Below are 22412 nucleotides of genomic sequence, written 5' to 3' on the forward strand. Positions count from 1 at the left end.
GTCCCAGCTACTAGAGAGGCTGAGGCAGAAGAATCACTTGAGCCCAGGAGACTGAGGCTACAGTGAGCTATCATTATGCCCCTGTACTCCAGCCTGGGCAACAGCGTGAGACCCTATCTCAAAAACAAAACAAAACAAAACAAAACCACCAGGTATGGTGGCTCATGCCTGTAATCCCAGCACTTGGGGAAGCCAAGGCGGGCAGACTGCTTGAGGCCAAGAGTTCGACACCAGCCTGGTAACATGGTAACCCCCGTCTCTACAAAAAAAAAAAAAATACAAAAATTTGCTGGGCATGGTGGTGCATGCCTGTAGTCCCAGCTACCCAAGAGTCTGTGGTGGGAGGATTACTTGAGCCTGGGAGGCAGAGGCTGCAATGAGCTAAGATTGTGCACTGCACTCCAGCCTGGGCCACAGAGTTGGATCCTGTCTCAAAAAAAAACCAAAAAAAGAAGTGAACAACTATGACCAAATTCGTGAACACATGGTACATGACCATCATGCACCTGGCCAATGATTGTAAAACATTTATGTACTCTAAGATATATACTAACCTTAGAATAAAAAATGTCACAATAAGATTTTTTTTCAAAGGTTCAACTGTACATATATAAATCATACCTACTTAAAATCACCATTCCAGCAATGAGCTTTAAATTGTTTTAAAGAATAACCAGGCATTATTAATTTAATAAATTTTCTATACTAAATCTACCTTTATCACTATAACTGTAAACAATACACTGTATTGTATTGTAGTACAATAGACTGTACCACAGTCTTCCCAAATAAGGTCTGCCAATTAAGTAACATTTCTCAAAAACTGCCACCAGGCGCTTTGGCAATGCCCTCTTCTCAGTGTTTGAAAACAACAAGGTCAGCTTCAAGGCCTCTCACCTGACATGGTGGTGTGGGTCTTGGCACCACCGAGCTCCTCCTGGGTAACATCCTCATTGGTGACAGACTTCACAACATCAGGGCCAGTGATGAACAGGTAGGAGGTGTCCTGAAATAAAAGATTTCCAGAACAGTCAACCTCAGAGCACCAGAGCTGGTCACAGCCTTAGAGTCGATTCAGCCAAGATGACAAATGCAGAGAAGATAGTGATGTGGCCGAATGAGGATAGGATGTAGCTTAAAGATGCAAATCCAAACTGAAGACCCAAGTTTTCCCTGCCTCAATGTCTACTTTTAAAAAATCTCTGTTGCATGGTTCTACCTCAGCAAGTTAACTTGCAGTGTGGCTAACATTTCAAGGTCATTCATCTGTAGAACACAGTAACAGGTGGCTCTTAGAGCTTGCTGTGCACCAAGATTTTTTTTAAGCACTTCACAAAACTGTGTCGGTAAAGCCTGAGTACTATTATCACCCTCATTTACATATGAGGAAACTGAGATATGGAGACTGTATGCAACCAGTCACTTTAAATGAAGCTACTTAAAAATACTGATAAATCAGTGGGACACAGTGGCTCACACCTGTAATCCCAACACTTTGGGAAGCCAAGGCAGGAGGATCACCTCAGGCCAGGAGTTCAACACCAGCCTGGTCAACATAGTGAGACCCAGTCTCCATAAAAATGCGTTTCAATTAGGTAGGCCTGGTGGCATGTGCCTGTAGTCCCAGCTACTCAGGAGGGTGAAGTGGGAGAATTACTGGAGTCGCAGTGAGCTATGACTGCTTGCACCACTACACTCCAGCCTGGGTGACAGAGTGAAAACCTCTCAAAAACAAAAACAAAAAACAAATCAATGCTTCGGTATTATGACAGAGTGATAGGCTTTTAATTTTTAGTTTATAATATATAGATAATATAAGCATACTGCACAAAATTTAAACAGAGGAATAGGAGATACAGTGGAAAGTCTACAGCCCAGCCCTTACTTTCAGGCCTCCAATTCCCCTCCCCTAAGGCATCCCCTGTCAGTTTCTTCTCTCTCCCTACAGAGACACCCATGAATCCATGAGCATTAATATATACATTTATTTGCCCTCTTATTTTCTAACACAAACATTATCTAACACAAACACATTCTAATGCAAACATTTTCTTCCCAACACAGTGTTCTATACACACTGTTCTCAAATTTGCTTTTCTAGCTTGAAGATCATTCTATTCCTTATCAGTATAGTAAGATTTGTATCATAATTTAACTTTTCACCAATTGATGGTCATGAAGGTTGTTTCCAAAACTTTAGTATAATAAGCAATTCTGCAATCAATATTACAGTGCTCTCTAAACTCACTATTCATGTTCTTTGCCCATTTCTAATACATCGCTGGCTTTTCTATATACTAAAGAAATTAGTCTTTAGTCTATCATATGCATTATATCAGTCTTTTATCTTATGGCTTCTTGGTTTGAAATCTTGCTAGAAAAGTCTAGCTAGAAAGGTCTTCCCCACTTCACACACAGACTTCGAAACAAATGTTTATAGCAGCCTTATTTGAAACTGTTTAAAAAAAAAAAACAAAAAAACGGCCGGGCGCGGTGGCTCAAGCCTGTAATCCCAGCACTTTGGGAGGCCGAGACGGGCGGATCACGAGGTCAAGAGATCGAGACCATCCTGGCTAACATGGTGAAACCCCGTCTCTACTAAAAAATACAAAAAACTAGCCGGGCGCGGTGGCGGGCGCCTGTAGTCCCAACTACTCGGGAGGCTGAGGCAGGAGAATGGCGTGAACCCAGGAGGCGGAGCTTGCAGTGAGCTGAGATCCGGCCACTGCACTCCAGCCTGGGCGGCAGAGCGAGACTCCGTCTCAAAAAAAAAAAAAAAAAAAAAAAAAACTAGAAACACAGAATTTCAGGTTTCCAGTCTAGCACATAAGAAGCTGAAAGTTGATACTCCTTCCTTACAAATAAAAAGCTGAACAAGTTGCAGGGGAAAAACCAACAGCTTTTCTTAGATCCATCAGAGAGGTGAGGTCACAGAACAAAGCACTCCAAAACTGGAGACCGACTGGCAGATGCAGAAAATTGAGCCTTGCAGGGCAGAAACCCACAAGCACAAATCTCCCCCAGAGCCAGGGCTGATGTATGAAATCCAGAACTACAACTAACAAATTGCTGGAGGCCCAGCATGGACAAGTCTGAGAGATGAAGACTCCAGGGGCGGCCAGTCATTGGGGCTCCCACACTTTTGTGAGTTTTACCTCTAGGAACTCAACAAGGTTCTCACAGTGATTATCAGAGAAAAACTCCCTTACGCTTCTGACATGCATAGGGGGAAAAAAGAGACCCTTCTGAAATGCACCAGAGCACAATCCTTAACAGGGTCTGCCCTCAGGCGAAACTATATAACCAGAGCCTAACCTGCTGAAGTTTTATCAGAAACTGCTGACCCGAGGGAAGAAAAATACCAAACTCAAGCCAGCTCTGGCCTTCCATGTGGGAGAGGGGAAATGGCCAGCCCCAACCCGCTCTAGCCACCCTGTCCCACCTAAAGACTGCAAAAGACTGAGAGACACATGATATTCATAGTTCAGAGGCACAGGCTCACTAAAAGACTGACACCTACTCATAAGACTACAGAACACTTCCTCTTCCCCAGCTCCTTACCATTACTAAGGGCCTATTTACAATAGTTCATTTTACCTAGTATATCATGTCCAGCTACCAGAAATAAGTCATAAGACATACTAAAAGACAAAAAACGAAGTTTGAAGAGACAGAATAAGCATTAGAACCGGAATCAGACATAGCAGAAATGTTGGAATCATCAGACCAGAAATTTTAAACAACAATTAAGATGTTTGCCAGGTATAATGGCATGTGTCTGTAGTCTCAGGTACTCAGGAGGCTGAGGAGGGAGGATCACTTGAGCCCAGGCCTTCAACACCAGCCTAGCCAAGACAGCAAGACTCCATCTCAAAAAACAAAAATAAACAAAATGCTAAGGGCTCTCATGGATAGAGTAGACAGCAAGCAAGAACAGATGAGCAATGTAAGGTGAGAAATCGAAATTCTAAAAAAAACTAAAATATGCCAGGGATTGGAAACACTGCAACAGAAATAAAGAATGCATCTGATATGTTTTTTTGGCAGACTGGGCCTGCTTGAGGAAAGAAACTCTGAGCTTGAAGATATCTCAAGAGAAACCACCCAAATTGAAAAGCAAAGAAAAAAATCAGATTAAAAAAAACTGGAGTATCTAAAAACTGTGGGACAACTTACAGACAATGTAACATATACATAATGAGAATGCCAGAAGGAGCAGAAAGAGAAAAAAGAACAGAATATAGGAAGTAATAATGACTGAAAAGTTCCCCAAATTGTCTGACACCAAACCACAGATCCAAGAAGCTCAGAGACCATCAAGCAAGATGAATGTCAAAACAAACAAACAAACAAACAAACAAACTACACAGAGAAAGATAGGCATAGTGGTGCACACCTGTTGTCCCAGCCACTCACGAGCCTAAGGCAGGAAGAACATGTGAGCCCAGGAGTTTGAACCAGCCTGGGAAACACAGAGAGACCCCACCTCTAAAAAAACAAAAAACAAAAAACTACACTTAAGACATTATTTCCGAACTACAGAAAATCAAAGAAAAAATCTTAAAGGCAGCCATAAGAAAAAAACATTTTGCCTATAGAGGACCAAAAATAATAATTACATCCAAGTTTTCTTAGAAACCATGCAAGGAAGAAGAGAGTAGAATGAAATATTTAAAGTGTTGAGGGGAAAGATCCTACCAACCTAGAATTCTGCATTCTGCAAGATTATTCTTCAAAAGTGAAGGAAAAATAAAGACCTTCTCAAACAAACAAAACTTGAGGTAATCTCTTGCCAGTAGACCTGCCTTGCAAAAAATGTTCAGCAAAATTCTTTACAGAAAAGGTAAATGATAAAGATCAGAAACTTATACGTACATAAAGAAAGAAAGAGGATTCAAGAAGGTAAAATGAAAACTTTTGATTCAAAGTAATAGCAAAAATTCAATTATGTACACATTTAATTATGTACAATTCAATTATGTACACATCGCTTCTCAGCCTTTTGGCTAAGATCAAGGGCAACTATGTACACATATCTTATATATACGATATGAGGGATGGGAGGAAGGAATTAGAACGATTTTGCTATTATAAGATACTCACACAACCTGGGAAGCAGAAGTTATCTGAAATTGAACTTAAAATAGTTGTAAATTATATTGCAACCTCTAAGGCAACCACTAAAGAATGTAAAAAACAAAAATTTATATATATATATAAAAAACTAACATGCTAATACAGGAGAAAAATGGAATCATATAGAATGCTCAATTAAAATCACAAAAGGCAGAAGAGTGGAAGACAAAAATAAGAACAAACAACAAAAAGAAAACAGTAACAAATATGGTAGATATTAATCCAACTATACCAACAATCTCTCTGAATGTCAATGGTCTAAATGTATCAATTAAAAGACAGATAGTCAGACTGGATCAAGAATCTGTCAAGACACAACTATATGGGATGTCTACAAAAAATCCACTTGAAATAGACACATAAAGATTAAAAGTAAATGACTGCAGAAATACATTACATGCTAAGACTAATCAAAAGAAATCAGGAGTAGCTATATTAATTTCAGACAGAAAAGGCTCAGACCAAGGAAAGTTATTATACAGAGGAATTCTGAATAATGATAAAGGGGTCAATTCTCCAAGGAGACAGTCCTTCATGTGTATGCACCTAACAACAGAGCATCAAAATAACATGAGGCAAATACTGATAGCACTGGAAGGAGAAATAGATGAATCCATGATTACAGTTGAAGATTTCAACACTTCTCTATCAAAAGTGGACAGATCCAGCAGGCAGAAACAATAAAGACACAGATGAACTCAGTAACACCAATCAGCTGGGCACAGTGGCTCATGCCTATAATCCCAGCAACTCAAGGGCCCTACGTGAGAGGATTACTTGAGGCCAGGGGTTAAGACCAGCCTATGACAATATGGCAAGATCCCGTCTCTATAAAAATTAAAATAAATAAGAATTAGCCTGGCCAACATGGTGAAACCCTGTCTCTGCAAAAATTAAAAAATTGGCCACGCATGGTGGCAGACACCTATAGTCCCAGCTACTCAGGAGGCTAAGGTGAGAGGATTGCTTGGCCCCAGGAAGTCAAGGATGCAGTGAGCTGAGATCGCACCACTGCTCTTCAGCCTGAGCGACACAGCGAGACTCTGTCTCAAAAACATAAATTAAATAAAAAATTAGCCAGGTGTGTTGGCATGTGCCTGTCATCCCAGCTACACAGGAGGATCACTTGCGCCCAGGAGGTCGAGGCTTTGGTGAGCTATGATCATACCACTGCACTCCAGCCTGGGTAAGTGAGACAGAGTGAGACCCTGTCTCTAAAAATTTTTTATAGAAGACCAGGTGTGGTAGCTTATACCTGTAATCCCAGCACTTTGGGAGGGAGGAGGATTGCTTGAGCCCAGGAGTTCAAGACCAGTCTAAGCAACACAGTGAGACCAGTTCTCTACATAAAAAATAAAAAATAAATAAAAAATTAAGCAGGCATGGCAGTGTGTACCTGTAGTCCCAGCTACACAGGAGGCTGAGGCAGGAGGATCACTTGAACCTGGGAACTGAAGTAGTTTGCAGTGAGCCGAGATCACGCCACTGCACTCCAGCCTGGGTGAGAGGGGGAGACTCCGTCTCAAAAAATAAAAAATAATAATAATAAAAAACATTTTAAAAAGTAAAATAAATAGAAATCATTTTTAAAATTAAAGAAAAACGGTACTAATAAACTGGATATGATGGACACACTTCCTCTAACAACAGAATACACTTTCTTCTGAAGCTCCCATGGAACATTCACCAAGAGAGACTACATTCAGTCATAAACATACCTTAATTTAGAAGAACAGGAATCATACGAAAAGGCACTCAGCCTTATTAGTTATGGACTAATGCAAATTGAGTCAAAGCAAATTGAGAACACAATAAGAGACTATACCACAAGCATCAAACTGGCACAATTAAAATATGTTAATATAAATGCTGGCAAGGATGTGAAACAACTGAAATTCTCAAACTGCTGGCTGCAGCCTCTTTAGTAAACAGACGGGCATTATCTAGAGAAGCTGAAGACATATATATTCTATGACCTAGGATTGCCTCTAATGTGAAATGTTTACATCAGCATCAGAAACTCAAATGTGCATGCCAAGATACATGTAGAAAAATGTTTACATCGGCATCATTTGCAATGGCAAAAATCTTGAAATAATTTAAATGTCCGTCAGCAGTGGAATGAATGAATACGTTAAGAAATACTTACTATGGCTGCGCACGGTGGCTCACGTCTGTACTCACAGCACTTTAGGAGGCTGAGGCAGGCAGATTACTCGAGGCCAAGTATTGGAGACCACCCTGGCCAACATAGCAAAATCCATCTCTACCAAAAATACAAAAAATTAGCCGGATGTGTGGTGGCACATGCTTGTAGTCCCAGCTACTTGGGAGGCTGAGGTGTGAGAATCACATAAACCCAGGAGGCAAAGGTTGCAGTGAGGCGAGATCCATGTCACTGCACTCCAGTCTGGGTGACAGAGCAAGACTCTGTCTCAAAAAAAAAGGAAAAAAAAAACCATACACACACACACACACATATATATACACACGCATACACACATACATACACACACACTTACTACAGAGCTGTTAAAGTGAATGAACTACATTTTCCAAGAACAACATAGATAAATCTTAAAATCAGCCAGAAGCCATGCACAAAAGAAAGCATATTACATGGTTTCACTTAACATAAAGGTCAAAACAGGAAACACTAATCCACATTGTTTAGGGAGGTAATTTTTATTTTCAACTATGAAGCAAAGCAAATAAAAACATTACCAGAAAAGCTGAGACAATAAAGAATTCTATGCAGGATGGAGGCTACAGTGATCCTTAGGAAGGACCATCATGACAGGGCTCTTGAAGAGCTATTTCCTGACCCGGGTTATTATTAATTTTTTTTTTTTTTTTTTTTTTTAAGACAGAGTCTTGCTCTGCCACCCAGGCGCGCTTGGCTCACTGCAACCTCCGCCTCTCAGGTTCAAACGATTCTCCTACCTCAGCCTCCCGAGTAGCTGGTACTACAAGCACGTACCACCACACTTGGCTAATTTTTATATTTTTAGCAGAGACAGGGTTTCATCACGTTGACCAGGTCTCAAACTACTAGCCTCAAGTGATCCACCCACCTCAGCCTCCCAAAGCACTGGGATTAGAGGTGTGACTCACCCCACCCAGCCTGACCTGCGTATTATTTACACACATTTGCACTTTGTAATAACTTAAACTATACATATCTTATGTACTTTCCTGAATATGTATTATATTACAAAATTTAAAATGATTACAAATTTTTAAAATTTGTAAATTTGACTCTCAAAGGAGTCAGTGACAGAAGCAGTCAGGAGGATTCTGTAATAATCAGATGGGAAATGACGTGCTTGAATCAAAGTGGTAGCAGTTTTGGTAGTAAGAAGTAAGTAGTAGTGCTAAGAAGCAATTTGATTATATTGTGGATTATATTCTAAAGTAAAGCCAACAGGACCTTCTGACTAAATTTAGGATGTGATAGCAAAAAGATGAGTCCAAATAGTGTCAAAGCTTTTACCTGAGCCACTGGAAGACTAGACTTGCCATTTAAAACGGCAAAGGCTGTAAGAGAGCAATGCAGGAGGAGCTTGGTAGAAATCAAAACCTGTTAAGTTTGAGATACCCATTAAAGTTCAAATGGAAATTCTGGTAGGCTCTTAAACATACAATCCTGGAGAAACAGATTTGAGAGTTGTCAGCATATGGATCAGTATTTAAAGTCATGAGACTGGAGTGATCAGTTAGAGCAAATATTGTGAAGAGGTAAGACAAAGGGTGAGAAATGTTAACTGGATTTAGTGATGCAGCAATCATTGGTATCTCTGACATAAGAAATTGTTATTATCAGTGACTTTGCTTAGAACAATATCCTTTTCATCATAATGTCCAAATAGATGTAGCTCTATTTATCAATTCTGTAATGTCCCTTGCTCTTTCTGTTCACTTACTTACAAGTTCTTTAGACTGTTTTAGTTATTGTAGTTTTAAATCCTGGCACCTGGTACGGCTAACTCCTCATTACACTACTTTCATAGAATGTTTATGCTTGCATGTTTCTTCCTCCCATAAGAATGTTATAATTACCTTGTGTAGTCCTTTAAAAGAGACTTAGTATTTTCCACTGCACTCTTATTAAATACACAGAATATTTAAGATGTAGAATGGCGACAGCTTGATAATATTGCTGAGGACAAGAGAGGAAGTCTCACTAATATGCAATTATTAACTAAAGTTTTGTAAGCAGAAAATGAGATTGCTTAGAATAAAACACAGAATTAAAAGAGAAAGCAGTTGGAATGAACTCCAGCATCGAGTCTGAATGGAACCATGTAAAGTGCCAATGGAAACCAGCAAGGTATGGTCAGAGTTGTGAGAAGAAATGCCAGAATATGGTATAATGGAAGCCAAGGGAACACTGTTGAAAGACTGACGAAGATGAGAGTTAAACTGCATTTACGGTGATGCAAAAGTCACTGAGGACCTTAAAAAAATGATTTAGTGGTCTAGGGGTCAAAGCTAAATTAACATGTGTTGAAGAATGGGATGGCAAGAGAGAAACAGAGCAAGAGCTACAGGAGTATTGCAACTAGAGGACAGTTTTTGTTTTGATGATAGGAAAGACCTGAGCGTGATTAAGTTTTGATGGGAGGATCCGGTACCAAGGGAGAGACTGAAGATACTAAAGAGAAAGGAGCAAAGGGACAGTATAAGGGTCCTGAAGAGGGGTGGAGAGTTATATTCAGTAATGTGGAAGTGTGTAGCAGGAAGAAAGGATGACTTTAGTCAGAGGAATTGATCCCACACCTCCCTTCATAACAGCAGGAAGGAGGAGAGAATGGGGGTAGCACCAGCTAGGTATGTATATATAGATTTAGTAAGCAAAGTTCAGAAAATTCTGCATTGTCCACCAAGTTTAAGAGAAGTGGTCATCTTACTTCTATTTATTTTTTTTTTATTTTTGAGGCAGGATCTTCCTCTGTCACCCAGAGCTAGAGTGCAGTGTGATCTTGGCTCACTGCTGCTTCGATATTCTGGACTCGAGTGATCCTCCCACCTCAGCCTCCCAAGTAGCTGGGACCACAGGTATGCACCACCATGCCCAGCTAATTTTTGTATTTTTTTGTAGAGATGGGGTTTCGCTATGTTGCCCAGGCTGGTCTCAAACTCCTGAGCTCAAGTGATCCACCTGCATCAGCCTCCCAAAATGCTGGGATTACAGGCGTGAGCCACTGTGTATGGCCCATCTTAAATTTGATTAATAAAAGTTACTCCTATTGTTGAACACTTACACTGCTTTCAGTATGTCACTAAGAACAGAATAGTTGAGTCAAAGTGGTAAGCACTTTGTGAAACTTCTGAATTCCTACTGCCTAACTTCCCTCGAGAACAAAGGGTTTCCCATTTACATTCCCTCTAGAACTCCTCTCCTCATGTTGGATGGCTATCATTACTTTTTCCCCCAACCGTTCTGTCTTAGCATCCAATGTTCACTTTTATTAATATTTTAAGGCTGATTTTTTTAAAGCAGGGTTTGAGATTAATGGTAATTACTCTTGTATAAGTTCAAATAGACTTCATTTAAAAATATTTTTAAAATATAAGTCCGTTAAAGTCATGTAATAAAGATATGTACCTCTCAAAATGAAGTGTGAGATCAGATTTATCCATTACCATTGTGGACACAAAGTAATAAAATGACAAGGAGCTGAAGAAATAAAGGTGAAACATCAGAAACAACTTTCCAATAAACGGATTACAGAAAAGCCTTCCATGAGAAACTTCTTGAATAGGACTCAGTAAACAGTTATCTATCTGTTCAGAGGACAGGATTCATCGATTACCTGAAAATCATTTGCAATTCAGATCAACAAGTAAAATCACCCAGCAATGAAGTATATAAGCACCCCCTGCCACTGAACCCCCATGAGCTACAAATTTCATGCCAGAACCCTCTCTCCACTAACACCTTATCATCACTATGCTGAAAGCCAATGAGAATGCAGATAACCTAGATCTGGGTCAGGAATTATTTTTATTGCAGGTAAGGAACTGCACAAATATCAAAGGGCACCAGAAACAGGCCCTTCTTTCTTACCTTTACCATGAACGTGAAGTCTGTTAGGGCTGGGGAGTAGACAGCCCCACCAGCACATGGGCCCATGATCAGAGAAATCTGAGGGATGACCCCAGATGCCGTAACATTCCTCTGCCAAAACAGAAAAGCAAAGGCATCGGGTTACAGAGATGTCTGAGGCATTATCTGCAGAAAGATAAAGACAACAATACGTTAACATTTGGCTTTTTTTCCACAGAAATTCTATACAGGAGGCAACAGACCTAATCAGTAAAGTTCTTTAAGAATTAGATGTGCATTTTCTCCCCATAACTGCTGGGATGGTCAGCATATTACTTTCTGAGGCAAATATTTTATCTCCCCTCCGCTCCTGCGCAGCAGTTTCCCTAAAACCTTCACTAAGGGCATGAGGTACAGAGTGTGTCCCATCACCCACACCACTGCTCCAAACACAAAGCCCCCTGTCTGTGTAAAGCTGCCTGAAAGAAGAATGAAAACCTCATGCAGAGTTTGGAAAGCCAACACTTATCCTGTCACCCTGACCTCTGTTTTGAGTCCCTCCACACCCTCCACAGAAGGCACACAGTAGTCACTTGGCAAGGGTATAAGGCAGGTGCTTCTTGACATTGAGTACCCAATGTCTACTCTGCCCATCCCCAGACAAGGCATGCAGCAGAGAAGGAGGTAGGAGGAGCCAGAAAGCCTCCATAAGGACATTGTGTTGTGAAGGACTAAGCCTCAGTCCACCTCCTAGGAAAGACAGGATGTGGTGGCTCAAAGACCCAGGCAAGATGATAAAGGCCCAATTACTCTTTTGCCTTACTTCCAACCCCTTTCCTTCTCCTAAGTCCCATCAGTTTAGGAAAAGTAGTTTCACTTTTCAGCCTGCCTTGGCTCTAAGCCCAATCTCTACACAGCTAAGGACAGTGCAAAATGTAATCTGTACTTTCTGCAAAAATACCAAGGTAGTTGGGGAGACTTCCAGCTGTGGCAGAGTGAAGAGTTCAGAAAATTCTCTCCCCAAAAACAACTGGACAACATTGTCAAAAGTGAGTATTTCAGGGTTCTAAAAATGAGCCAAATATAACAAACTGATAAGTGTTTATTCATTAAAAACTGCTAAAGTTGAGATAAGAACAGTGAGAGCCTGTGGCATTTTTTTTTTTTTTTTTGAGACGGTGTCTCTCTCTGTCCCCCAGGCTGGAGAGCAGTGGCGCCATCTCGACTCACTGCAGGCTCCGCCTCCCAGATTCACGCCATTCTCCTGCCTCAGCCTCCCGAGTAGCTGGGACTACAGGTGCCCGCCACCACGCCCGGCTAATTATTTTGTATTTTTTAGTAGAGACGGGGTTTCACCGTGTTAGCCAGGATGGTCTCGATCTCCTGACCTCGTGAACTGCCTGTCTCGGCCTCCCAAAGTGCTGGGATTACAGGCGTGAGCCACTGCGCCCGGCCCACCTGTGGCATTCTTAACCAAGGCTGCCATCATTGCCCATACCAGCTCAAAATGTCCTACTGGATGAAAGAAAATAACACCAGACTGTAATTCAAATCCACAAGAACCAATTAAGAGTGCTGAAAATGAGGCCGGGCGCGGTGGCTCACGCCTGTAATCCCAGCACTTTGGGAGGCCGAGACGGGCGGATCACGAGGTCAGGAGATCGAGACCACGGTGAAACCTCGTCTCTATTAAAAATACAAAAAATTAGCCGGGTGCGGTTGTGGGCGCCTGTAGTCCCAGCTACTCGGGAGGCTGAGGTAGGAGAATGGCGGGAACCCGGGAGGCGGAGCTTGCAGTGAGCTGAGATCCGGCCACTGCACTCCAGCCTGGGTGACAGAGCGAGACTCCGTCTCAAAAAAAAAAAAAAAAAAAAAAAAAGAGTGCTGAAAATGATAAATATGTGATTATAATACTGCATAAGTATAGTTCTCTTTTCTTAGTACTTTGAAAGACAAGACTGTATAAAACAATAATTAACACTGTTTTGAGTATTATATAACAATAAAAGCACAAATGAAGGGGGCAAAAATGGAGCTACATTGGAGCAAAGCTCCTGTGTTTTACCAGAATTAAGTCAGTATTAATTTGAAGCAGATTGTGATAAATTAAGATATATAGTAACCCTTAAAGCAACTACAAAAAATAACTCAAAAAATACAGCTAAAAAACACCAGAAATTAAAATAGTACACTAAAAATATATGCTTACCATAAAAGAGCTGAGTGACATCACAGAAGAGAGAATAGGAAGCTCCAGGAATCCAAGATCAAAACAACTATTCAACTGATAGAAACTGTCCAAAGCAACTATTTTTGAACTCTGGAGTCAAGTCAAACACTTCAGGGCCCAGAGGAGAGTTTGATAAAGCAGCAAGTAAATTTCAGTAAATTTCACATTTATTAATAACATGGCTGCTATAATCCCCCAGCCAACAGACCATGGCAGGTAGCCACGAAGATGTTCCTAGTGTAGCCAGCTGGTGCCAGATTGGGAAATGAGAACCTTTGCATCTTGGTTTTTCAATCTTGAAAAATCAAGGTTGTGTGTTCTGATTGCTGACCACTGCTTTTGATGGCTGAGGGGCCAAGCATAGAGGCTGGCATTGTTTCAACCCTGATGGGCTCAAGCAGCTTCTCAACCACAAGGGATTTAAAAAGGTAGTTTGGTCCACACCCCTCCACCCTTCTGGGAGACAGACATTTAAGGAAATTATTGTGAGACTGCTGGTTAAACACAGGGACAAGAGAACTAAAATTTCAATGACCATATTCAATAAGGAACATACTCTTCGCAAAAACAGCTTGGGAAAGTTCAAGCAGATGGATCCAGTAGTTGACAAGCAAAAATCAGCTATTCCTGAAGAGTGGAAGAACTAGACTTCCAAACTTCCAAACATAATATTCAGAATTGCCCATCCTCAACAAAAAATTAGAAATCATACAAAGAAATGAGTATGGCCCATTCACAAGAAAAAAATAATTTAACAAAAACCGTCTCTGAAGAAACCCAGATATTGGACTTAATAGTCAAAGATGCCACACAAACTGACTTAAATATGTTCAATGAGCTGAAGAAAGCTGTGGGGGAAAAATTACAGGAAATTAGGAAATCAATGTCTGAACAAAATGAGAACACCATAAAGAGATAGAAATTATAAAAAGGAACAAAGCAGAAAGCCTGGAGTTGACAAGTACAATAACTGAAATGAAAAATTCATTTCCGGGGTTCAACAGCAGACTTAAGCAAGCAGAAAAAAAGGACCAGGGAACTGGAATACAAAAACAATTAAAATTATCCAGTATGAGGAACCAGAAAAAAGAAAAAGACAAATTAAAGCCTGAGGGACCTGTGGGAAACCAACAAACACGCCAGTATAGACATTATAGGAATCCCAGAAGAAAAGAAAGGGTCAGAGATAAGATTTGAAGAAATAATGACTGAAAACTTGCCACATTTGATGAAAGACATAAATATACATACCCAAGAAGCTCAACAAACTCCAAGCAGTACAAACTCAAAGAGATCCACACGGAGACACATTATAGTCAAACTGTCAAAACACAAATGCAAGAAGAGAAACTTGAAAGCAGCAAGATAGAAGCAACTCATCCCATGCAAGGGATCCTCAGTAAGATTAACCATGGAGGCCGGAAGGTGGTGGGACATATTTAAAGTACTGAAAAGTCAGGTGCACTGGCTCACACCTGTAATCCCAACACTTTGGGAGAATGAGGCAGGAGGACCACTTGAGGCCAAGAGTTTGAGACCAGCCTGGAAAACATAGTGGGCCCTGATCTCTACAAAAAAAAAAAAAAAAGTTTTTTTAATTGGTCAGGCATAGTGGTGTTTTACTAGCTACTCAGAAGGCCGACGTAGGAAGACTACTTGACCCTACAAGGTCAATGCTGCAATGAGCCATGATCATGCCATTGCACTTTATTCTGCATGACAGAGCAAGACCCTGTGTCTAAAATAAAAACAAAATAAAGTATTGAAAGAAGGCTGGGCATGATGGCTCACACCTGTAATTGCAGCTCTTTGAGAGGTCAAGGGAGGTGAACTGAGTCCAGGAGTTTGAGGCCCACATGAGCAACATGGTGAAACCCTGCCTTTACAAAATACACAAAAATTATTCAGGCATGGTGGTGCATGCCTATGGTCCCAGCTACACAGGAGGCTGAGGAGGGAGAATCACTTGAGCCCAGCAGGTGGAGTTGCTGTACACCAAGATCACACCACTGCTTTCCATCCTGGGCAACAGAGCAAAACTCTGTCTCAAAAAGAAAAAAAGAATTATTGAAACAAAACAACTGGTCAACCAATAACTTTATATCCAGCAAAACTATCCTTCAAGAAAGAAGGGAAAATTAAGACATTTCCAAGTCAACAAAAGCTGAGAGCATTCATTCGCAACAGACATGCCATAGAAGAAATGCTACATGAAGTCAGGAGAAAAAATAAAGAACACTAATAAATCTAACTTCCTAGGTAAACATAAAAAGTAGTGTTGTACTTTGGTTTGTAATGTCTTTTTCCTATGTGATTTAAAAGGTCAATTTACGGCTCCTCTCAGCAGTGGCAGTCCCAGCAGAGGAGTCTGCACAAAAAATAAAATTTACAAAAATAAATAAAAAACAAAAGGCAAATGTATGAAACAATCATAAATCTGTTAATGAGTATACCATGTATAAAGATATACTCTATGACAACATAAAAAAAGATGGAGAGTTACAGAAGCAGTGTGTCTACGTACTACTAAAGCTAACCTAGTATTCTTCCAACTAGTTTAAGATATTAATTATAATCCCCAAGGTAACTACTAAGAAAACAAACTTTAAAATATGATTAAAATGAAAGAAGTGAATCAAAAAGGCAAACAATTTAACTAAATATCACCACCCCAATGCTGTAATGGAGGGACTGAGGCATAAAAAACCAAAACACATACAGCAATAACTAAATGGCAGAAGTAAATCCTTCTTTTCCAGCAATCACACTAAGTATAAATGGATTAAACTCTTCTATTAAAAGACAGGGATTGACAGATTGGATTTAAAAACCAGAATCTATCTGTATGCTATTTACAGGAGCCTCACTTTATTTTTATTTTTTAAATTTTATTATTTTTTTTGGAGACGGAGTCTCGCTCTGTCGCCCAGGCTGGAGTGCAGTGGCCGGATCTCAGCTCACTGCAAGCTCCGCCTCCCGGGTTTACACCATTCTCCTGCCTCAGCCTCCCAAGTAGCTGGGACTACAGGCGCCCGCCACCTCGCCCGGCTAGTTTTTTTGTATTTTTTAGTAGAGACGGGGTTTCACCATTTTAGCCAGGATGGTCTCGATCTCCTGACCTCGTGATCCGCCCGTCTCGGCCTCCCAAAGTGCTGGGATTACAGGCTTGAGCCACCGTGCCCGGCCGAGGAGCTTCACTTTAGATATAAAGACATGAAGAGGTAAAGGATGGAAAAAAATATTCCATGCAAAGGGTAACCAAAATAGAGCCTCGGTGGCTATATTACTATCAGACTAAAGAGACTTTAAATCAAAAACTTTCTAGAGACAAAGATATTACATATTGATAAAAGGTTCACTACATCTAGAAAATATACCAATTATAAAAATATACACACCTAACAGAGCCCCAAAATCTATGAAGCAACAAGAGCCCCAAAATACACAAAGCAAAAGTTAACAGAATTTATAGGGAGAAATAGGTGCACAATAATAGTTGCAGACTTAACATTTCACTTCTAATAATAGACAGAACAACCAGACAGAAGATCAGTTAGTTAACAGTACACTTGAACAACACTATAAACTAATACATATAAAAGACCTATAAACACTCCGCCCAACAACAGAGTATACACTTCTTGTCAAATGCATATGCAACATTCTCCAGGAGAGACCATACACAAAACAAATCTTAAATTCAAAAGGACTGGAATCATAAAAAAACATCTTTTCTGATCACAATGGAATAAAACTATAATTCAATAGCAATAGAAAACTGAAAAATTCACAAATACGTAAAAATTAATCAAAACACTTCTAAATAAGCAGTAGGCAAAAGAAGAACCTACAAGAGAAGTTAGAAAATATTTTGAAAGGTTTTGGTTTTTCCACCCCCACCACGATGGCAGGTAAGAGGCAGTGTTAGCATGCCTCTCCCACTTGGAAGAACAGAATAGTGTATTGAGATTCACATGGTGACCCTTTTTCCAAGAAGCCACACAGGAACTTAACAGAAAAACTGAAATAATCCACAGACCTTTTAAAGAAGTGGCAGTCTGCAGTCTACACTATAAGACAAGGGAAAAACTGTAAGTCTCCAGAGTGTGAGATTGGGAGAGGCTGCATTCAGGTTCCCACTGGGGAACCTGAAAATCCAGGCCACGGGGGAAGGCCTTAACCTTACCCAGGACTGGGATTGATTTAGGGAGCAGTAAGAAATAAAAAAGTAGAAACAGTGGCGGGAAGTGCTTTGCAGGCATTCCTAGTCTCCAGTGCAGGGCAAGGTAAGTCATTCTTTATTGTACCTCACAGGGAACCTTGGGGAAGTCAGCCAACAAGCTCAGGCAGCGGTTGCAGGTTGAAAGAATCTCCCAATTTCAAGATATAACACTGAGTGGGGATGAACTCCTTTGTCCAGAACCCATACCTCCCAGGGGTAGGGAGAAGTGCACTGCAGCCACAAGTGCATGAGCCAGTTGCCTGGCCCTGCAGGTGGCCTGGGAAGAGCATGGCCTGAAAGTCATGGCTGCTTTACCACAGGGAAAGTTTATGGCCTGGGGCAGGTTTGAGTTCTGAGCCTAGGCTGCCTGGAACTTAGCCCAGTGCAGCTAGCAGAGCACAGAGGGAGTGAGATCTGCCTTTCTGACTGTGTGGGACCTGGGTGAGGCTTAGTGCCACCTGCTACTCCCCACGCCCTGTGCAAACTCTTCTGTGCAGCAGAGGCAGTTATATTCCTCTTTGGAACACTACCCTAATGACCTGAGAACTGCCCCCCCTCAGCCCCTATAGGGGCCATGGTTTTCCCCACACATAGAGAGACAGAGTGTAGACCCACCTGACCCAGCCCCCACCTGACTGTACCCCTCTACCCCTGGTTACTTAACACAAAGGACAGAAACTTTTGGCAGATTTATGGCCCCCGTTGTCACCTGAGAAACCAGAATACCTCCCCTGGGCAACACAAGACAAGCTCAAATCCCACCGCTACTGCTGCAGCTGGTGTTTTGCAAATGCTACCTCCTGGCTGGATGCCAACCAACACAGTCCATTAGGTAGAATAACACTGAACAGAAAGGAGTGCATGACCTAAGCTATCACTAAGGGAGGAGACTACCCCTCATATTGTCTTATGCCTAATTTCTACCTCCAAAGAAAGAAGTAGTAAAAACTAAAAGGCAGAAATGAAATCCACAGGCAGACAGTCTGGTGCCACGCCCTGGGCCTGGTAGTTAAAGATCTACCCCTGACCTAACTGGTTATGTATCTATAGATTTCAGACACTGTATGGAAAAGCACTGTGAAAATCCCTGTCCTGCTCTGTTCCGTTCTGATTACTGGTGCATGCAGCCCCCAGTCACACATCCCCTGCTTGCTCAATCAATCATGACCCACTCATACAGACCCTCTTAGAGTTGTGAGCCCTTAAAAGGGACAGGAATTGCTCACTTGGGGAGCTTGGCTCTTGAGACAGAAGTCTTGTTGATGCTCCCGGCCGAATAAACCCCTTCCTTCTTTAACTTGGTGTCTGAGGGGTTTTGTCTGCAGCTCTTCCTGCTACATTTCTTGGTTCCCTGACCAGGAAGTGAGGTGACTGGCGGATGGTCAAGGCAGCTCCTTAGGCAGCTTAAGCCTGCCCTGTGGAACATCCCTGCAGGGCACTCCGACCAGCCTGAGCGGCGCGGATCCTGAGAGCGCTCCCAGCTAGGCATTTGCCCCAGTGGGATGCCTTGCCAGAGCAGTGTGTGGCAGGCCCCTGTGGAGGATCAACTCTGGCTGAACAATGGGAAGGAACTGGCGCTTGGAGTCCAGACATCTAAAACTTGGTAAGACTGGTCTTTGGAACTTGTCCACTCCATTTGAGTGGAAGCATGGCCTGATCACCCACGGTGTGCCTTTATCGGCACTTTGATTTTGATTTTGACTTGGTTTGAATTGCTTGACAGGACTGGTCTTGGGAACTTGCCTACTCCATCTGAGTGGAAGCATGGCCTGATCACCCACAACGTGCCTGTACCGGCACTCTGGTTTTTGTTTTTGACTTGACTTGGATTGCTTGATACTTTGGTTTTAGGTTTTGACCTGGCTTGGATTTCTTGATACTCTGATTTTGGTTTTGATTCTGGTTTGGTATTAACCGTAAAAGTGTGTGTGTGCCCTTTTTACCCATTCTTTGTTTTGTGGTGTGCATGTGGTGTGAGCATGGTGTTTTTTTCTCGAAGAAGCATGGGTCAGGCACAAAGTAAGCCCAACCCACCAGGAACTATGTTGAAAAATTTCAAAACAGGATTTAAGGGAGACTATGGAGTACTATGACACCAGGAAAACTTAAAACTTTGTGTAAGATAGACTGGCCAGCATTAGAGGTAGGTTGGCCATCAGAAGGAAGCCTAGACAGGTCCTTTGTTTCAAAGGTATGGCACAAGGTAACCTGTAAGCCAGGGCAACCAGACCAGTTCCCGTACACAGACACTTGGTTACAGCTGGTTTTAGACCCCCCAACCCATAGTGGTTGAGAGAACAGCAGCATAAGCAGCTGGCAGAGGCAAGCAAAGACCAGTAGAGAGAAAGAAAGGAAACAGAGAGGAAAAGAGGCAAAGAGAGAGAGGAAGAGACAGACAGAGAGAGTCAAGGAGAGAAAGAGAGGGAGAAAGAGAGAGGCAGAGAGAGAGAGAGAAAGAGACAGGCAAAAGGAAAGTCAAAGACAGACAGAAAGACAAAGACAGAAAAAGAAAAATATACAAGTAGTTTTTTTTAAAAAAAAAAAAGTGTACCCTACTCCTTTAAAAGCCAGGGTAAATTTAAAACCTATAATTGATAATTAAAGGTATTCTCCCTAACCCTATAACACTCCAATACCACTTTGTTTTCAGTGTAAACAAGGGCGTAGTTGGAAAGCACTGAGGTCACTGACAACCTGTAGCCTTCCTATCAAAAAATCTTTAACCTATCTGCAGATGGCCCAAATGCATTCAATCTGTAGCAGCAACTGCTTTGCTAACAGAACAAAGTAGAAAAATAACTTTTAGAAGAAACCTCATTGTGAGCATACCTCACCAGTTCAGAAGTATCCTAAGGGGGAAAAAAAAAAAAGATGATTTAACATTAACCTCTGAAAATACCCATAACCCAGCAGGTTTCCTAACAGGAGATCTAAATCTTAATTACCATACAAAGGTCTGACCAGACCTAGAACTCGCTTCAGGACAGGAGATATAGATGGTTCCTCCCGGGTAATTGAGGAAAAAAAAAAAAAGAGAGAGAGAGAGCCATCTATACCAATTCTAAGTTAATTTAGACTAAATAAGGTCTTATTAATAGCAAAGGATAGGCTGGGTGCAGTGGCTCACGCCTGTAATTTCAGCACTTTGGGAGGCTGAGGCGGGCGGATCATGAGGTCAGAAGATCGAGACCATCCTGGCTAAGACAGTGAAATCCCGGCTTTACTAACAATAAAAAAAATTAGCCTGGCATGGTGGCAGGCGCCTATAGTCCCAGCTACTCAGGAGGCTGAGGCAGGAGAATGGTGCGAACCCGAGAGGCAAGCTTGCAGTGAGCTGAGATCCGGCCACTGCACTCCAGCCTGGGCAACAGAGCGAGACTCCATCTCAAAAAAAAAAAAAAAAAAAATAGCAAAGGATAATTGAAATTCCAAACTTACAAGGTTTTCAACAAAAGTAAAGTTTGCTAAAAGTTAGCAGTGTAACATGTATTATAGTAACTTCTAATCTTGTGGCCTAAGACAGTCTAGTTCACAGACATAAAGGAAGTTCGCTTTGGAAAAGAATGGTTATCTTCAGGAAAAAAAGGGGAAAAAAGCGGGGGGAGCAAAATTTATGTAAAAAGAATGTTATATGGTAAATTCTTTTTTTTTTTTTTTTTTGAGACAGAGTCTCGCTCTGTCACTCCTGTCTCAGCTCACTGCAAGCTCCGCCTCCCGGGTTCTCGCCATTCTCCTGCCTCAGCCTCCCGAGTAGCTGGGACTACAGGCGCTGCCATCTCACCCAGCTAATTTTTTGTATTTTTTAGTAGAGACAGGGTTTCACCGTGTTAGCCAGGATGGTCTCGATCTCCTGACCTCGTGATCCGCCCATCTCGGCCTCCCAAAGTGCTGGGATTACAGGCTTGAGCCACCGCGCCTGGCCTATATGGTAAATTCTTATCCTGAAATAAATCAACTGGTTGTTTAAAGAAAGAAATGTTTGTAATAAGTCAGAAAGTTAAGACATGTCGAAAAATTGCTTGTAAAAGTCATGAAAAAAAGTTATTAAAAAAGTGTGTTAGAAAAAGAATTTATGCAGGAAATGTTGTATAATTTAAAAGTAATTAGGCCTCCTGAATGTAAAACTATTGAAGAGACAGTTTATATGCAAGGTGTATAAGGAAAGTAAAGTATACGTTTGTAAAAGGATTATAAGGAGGCATAAGAATGCAGATTTTTACCTAAATTAAAAGGTTAAAAAATTGTTTTAAAGGTTTAAGCAAGTTTTAAAATGTTAATTGTGTGTAAATTCTGTGTGTAAATGTATTATCTAAAGTTAAAGAGGTATCATCCAGTTTTTCTGCAAACTGGAGATTAAAATAAAAGCATAACAGGTTTTTCTTAAAGCACAAACCTGCTCTTTAGCAAAAATTATAAAAGGTTAAAAAGAGTCTATAAAATCTTACCTTATGGTCAAACATTAAAAATTAGAGGCTGGGCGCGGTGGCTCAAGCCTGTAATCCCAGCACTTTGGGAGGCCGAGATGGGCGGATCACAAGGTCAGGAGATCGAGACCATCCTGGCTAACACAGTGAAACCCCATCTCTACTAAAAAAATACAAAAAACTAGCCGGGCGATGTGGCGGGCGCCTGTAGTCCCAGCTACTCCGGAGGCTGAGGCAGGAGAATGGCCTAAACCCGGGAGGCGGAGGTTGCAGTGAGCTGAGATCCGGCCACTGCACTCCAGCCTGGGCGACAGAGCCAGACTCCGTCTCAAAAAAAAAAAAAAAAAAAAA

The 22412-nt window shown here is 41.4% G+C and overlaps 1 protein-coding gene across 7 annotated transcripts in view; it reads right to left on the minus strand.

Annotated features, from left to right (window-relative positions):
* PCCB (propionyl-CoA carboxylase subunit beta) overlaps positions 1-22412 on the minus strand; it is a 94483-nt gene that overhangs the window by 38084 nt on the left and 33987 nt on the right. For 6 of the 7 annotated variants that reach the window (XM_025376077.1, XM_025376073.1, XM_025376075.1 and 3 more), the window contains 2 exons: positions 11207-11317; positions 898-1006 (listed from right to left, as the gene is read on the minus strand). In XM_025376077.1, the coding sequence (XP_025231862.1) occupies positions 898-1006; positions 11207-11317 (220 nt within the window). Of the gene's footprint in view, positions 1-897; positions 1007-8629; positions 8717-11206; positions 11318-22412 lie in introns of all 7 variants that reach the window. The other variant, XM_025376072.1, reaches the window with a different exon arrangement.

The sequence above is a fragment of the Theropithecus gelada genome, chromosome 2, assembly GCF_003255815.1.
Source record: "Theropithecus gelada isolate Dixy chromosome 2, Tgel_1.0, whole genome shotgun sequence".
In the NCBI taxonomy this organism is placed as follows: domain Eukaryota; kingdom Metazoa; phylum Chordata; class Mammalia; order Primates; family Cercopithecidae; genus Theropithecus; species Theropithecus gelada.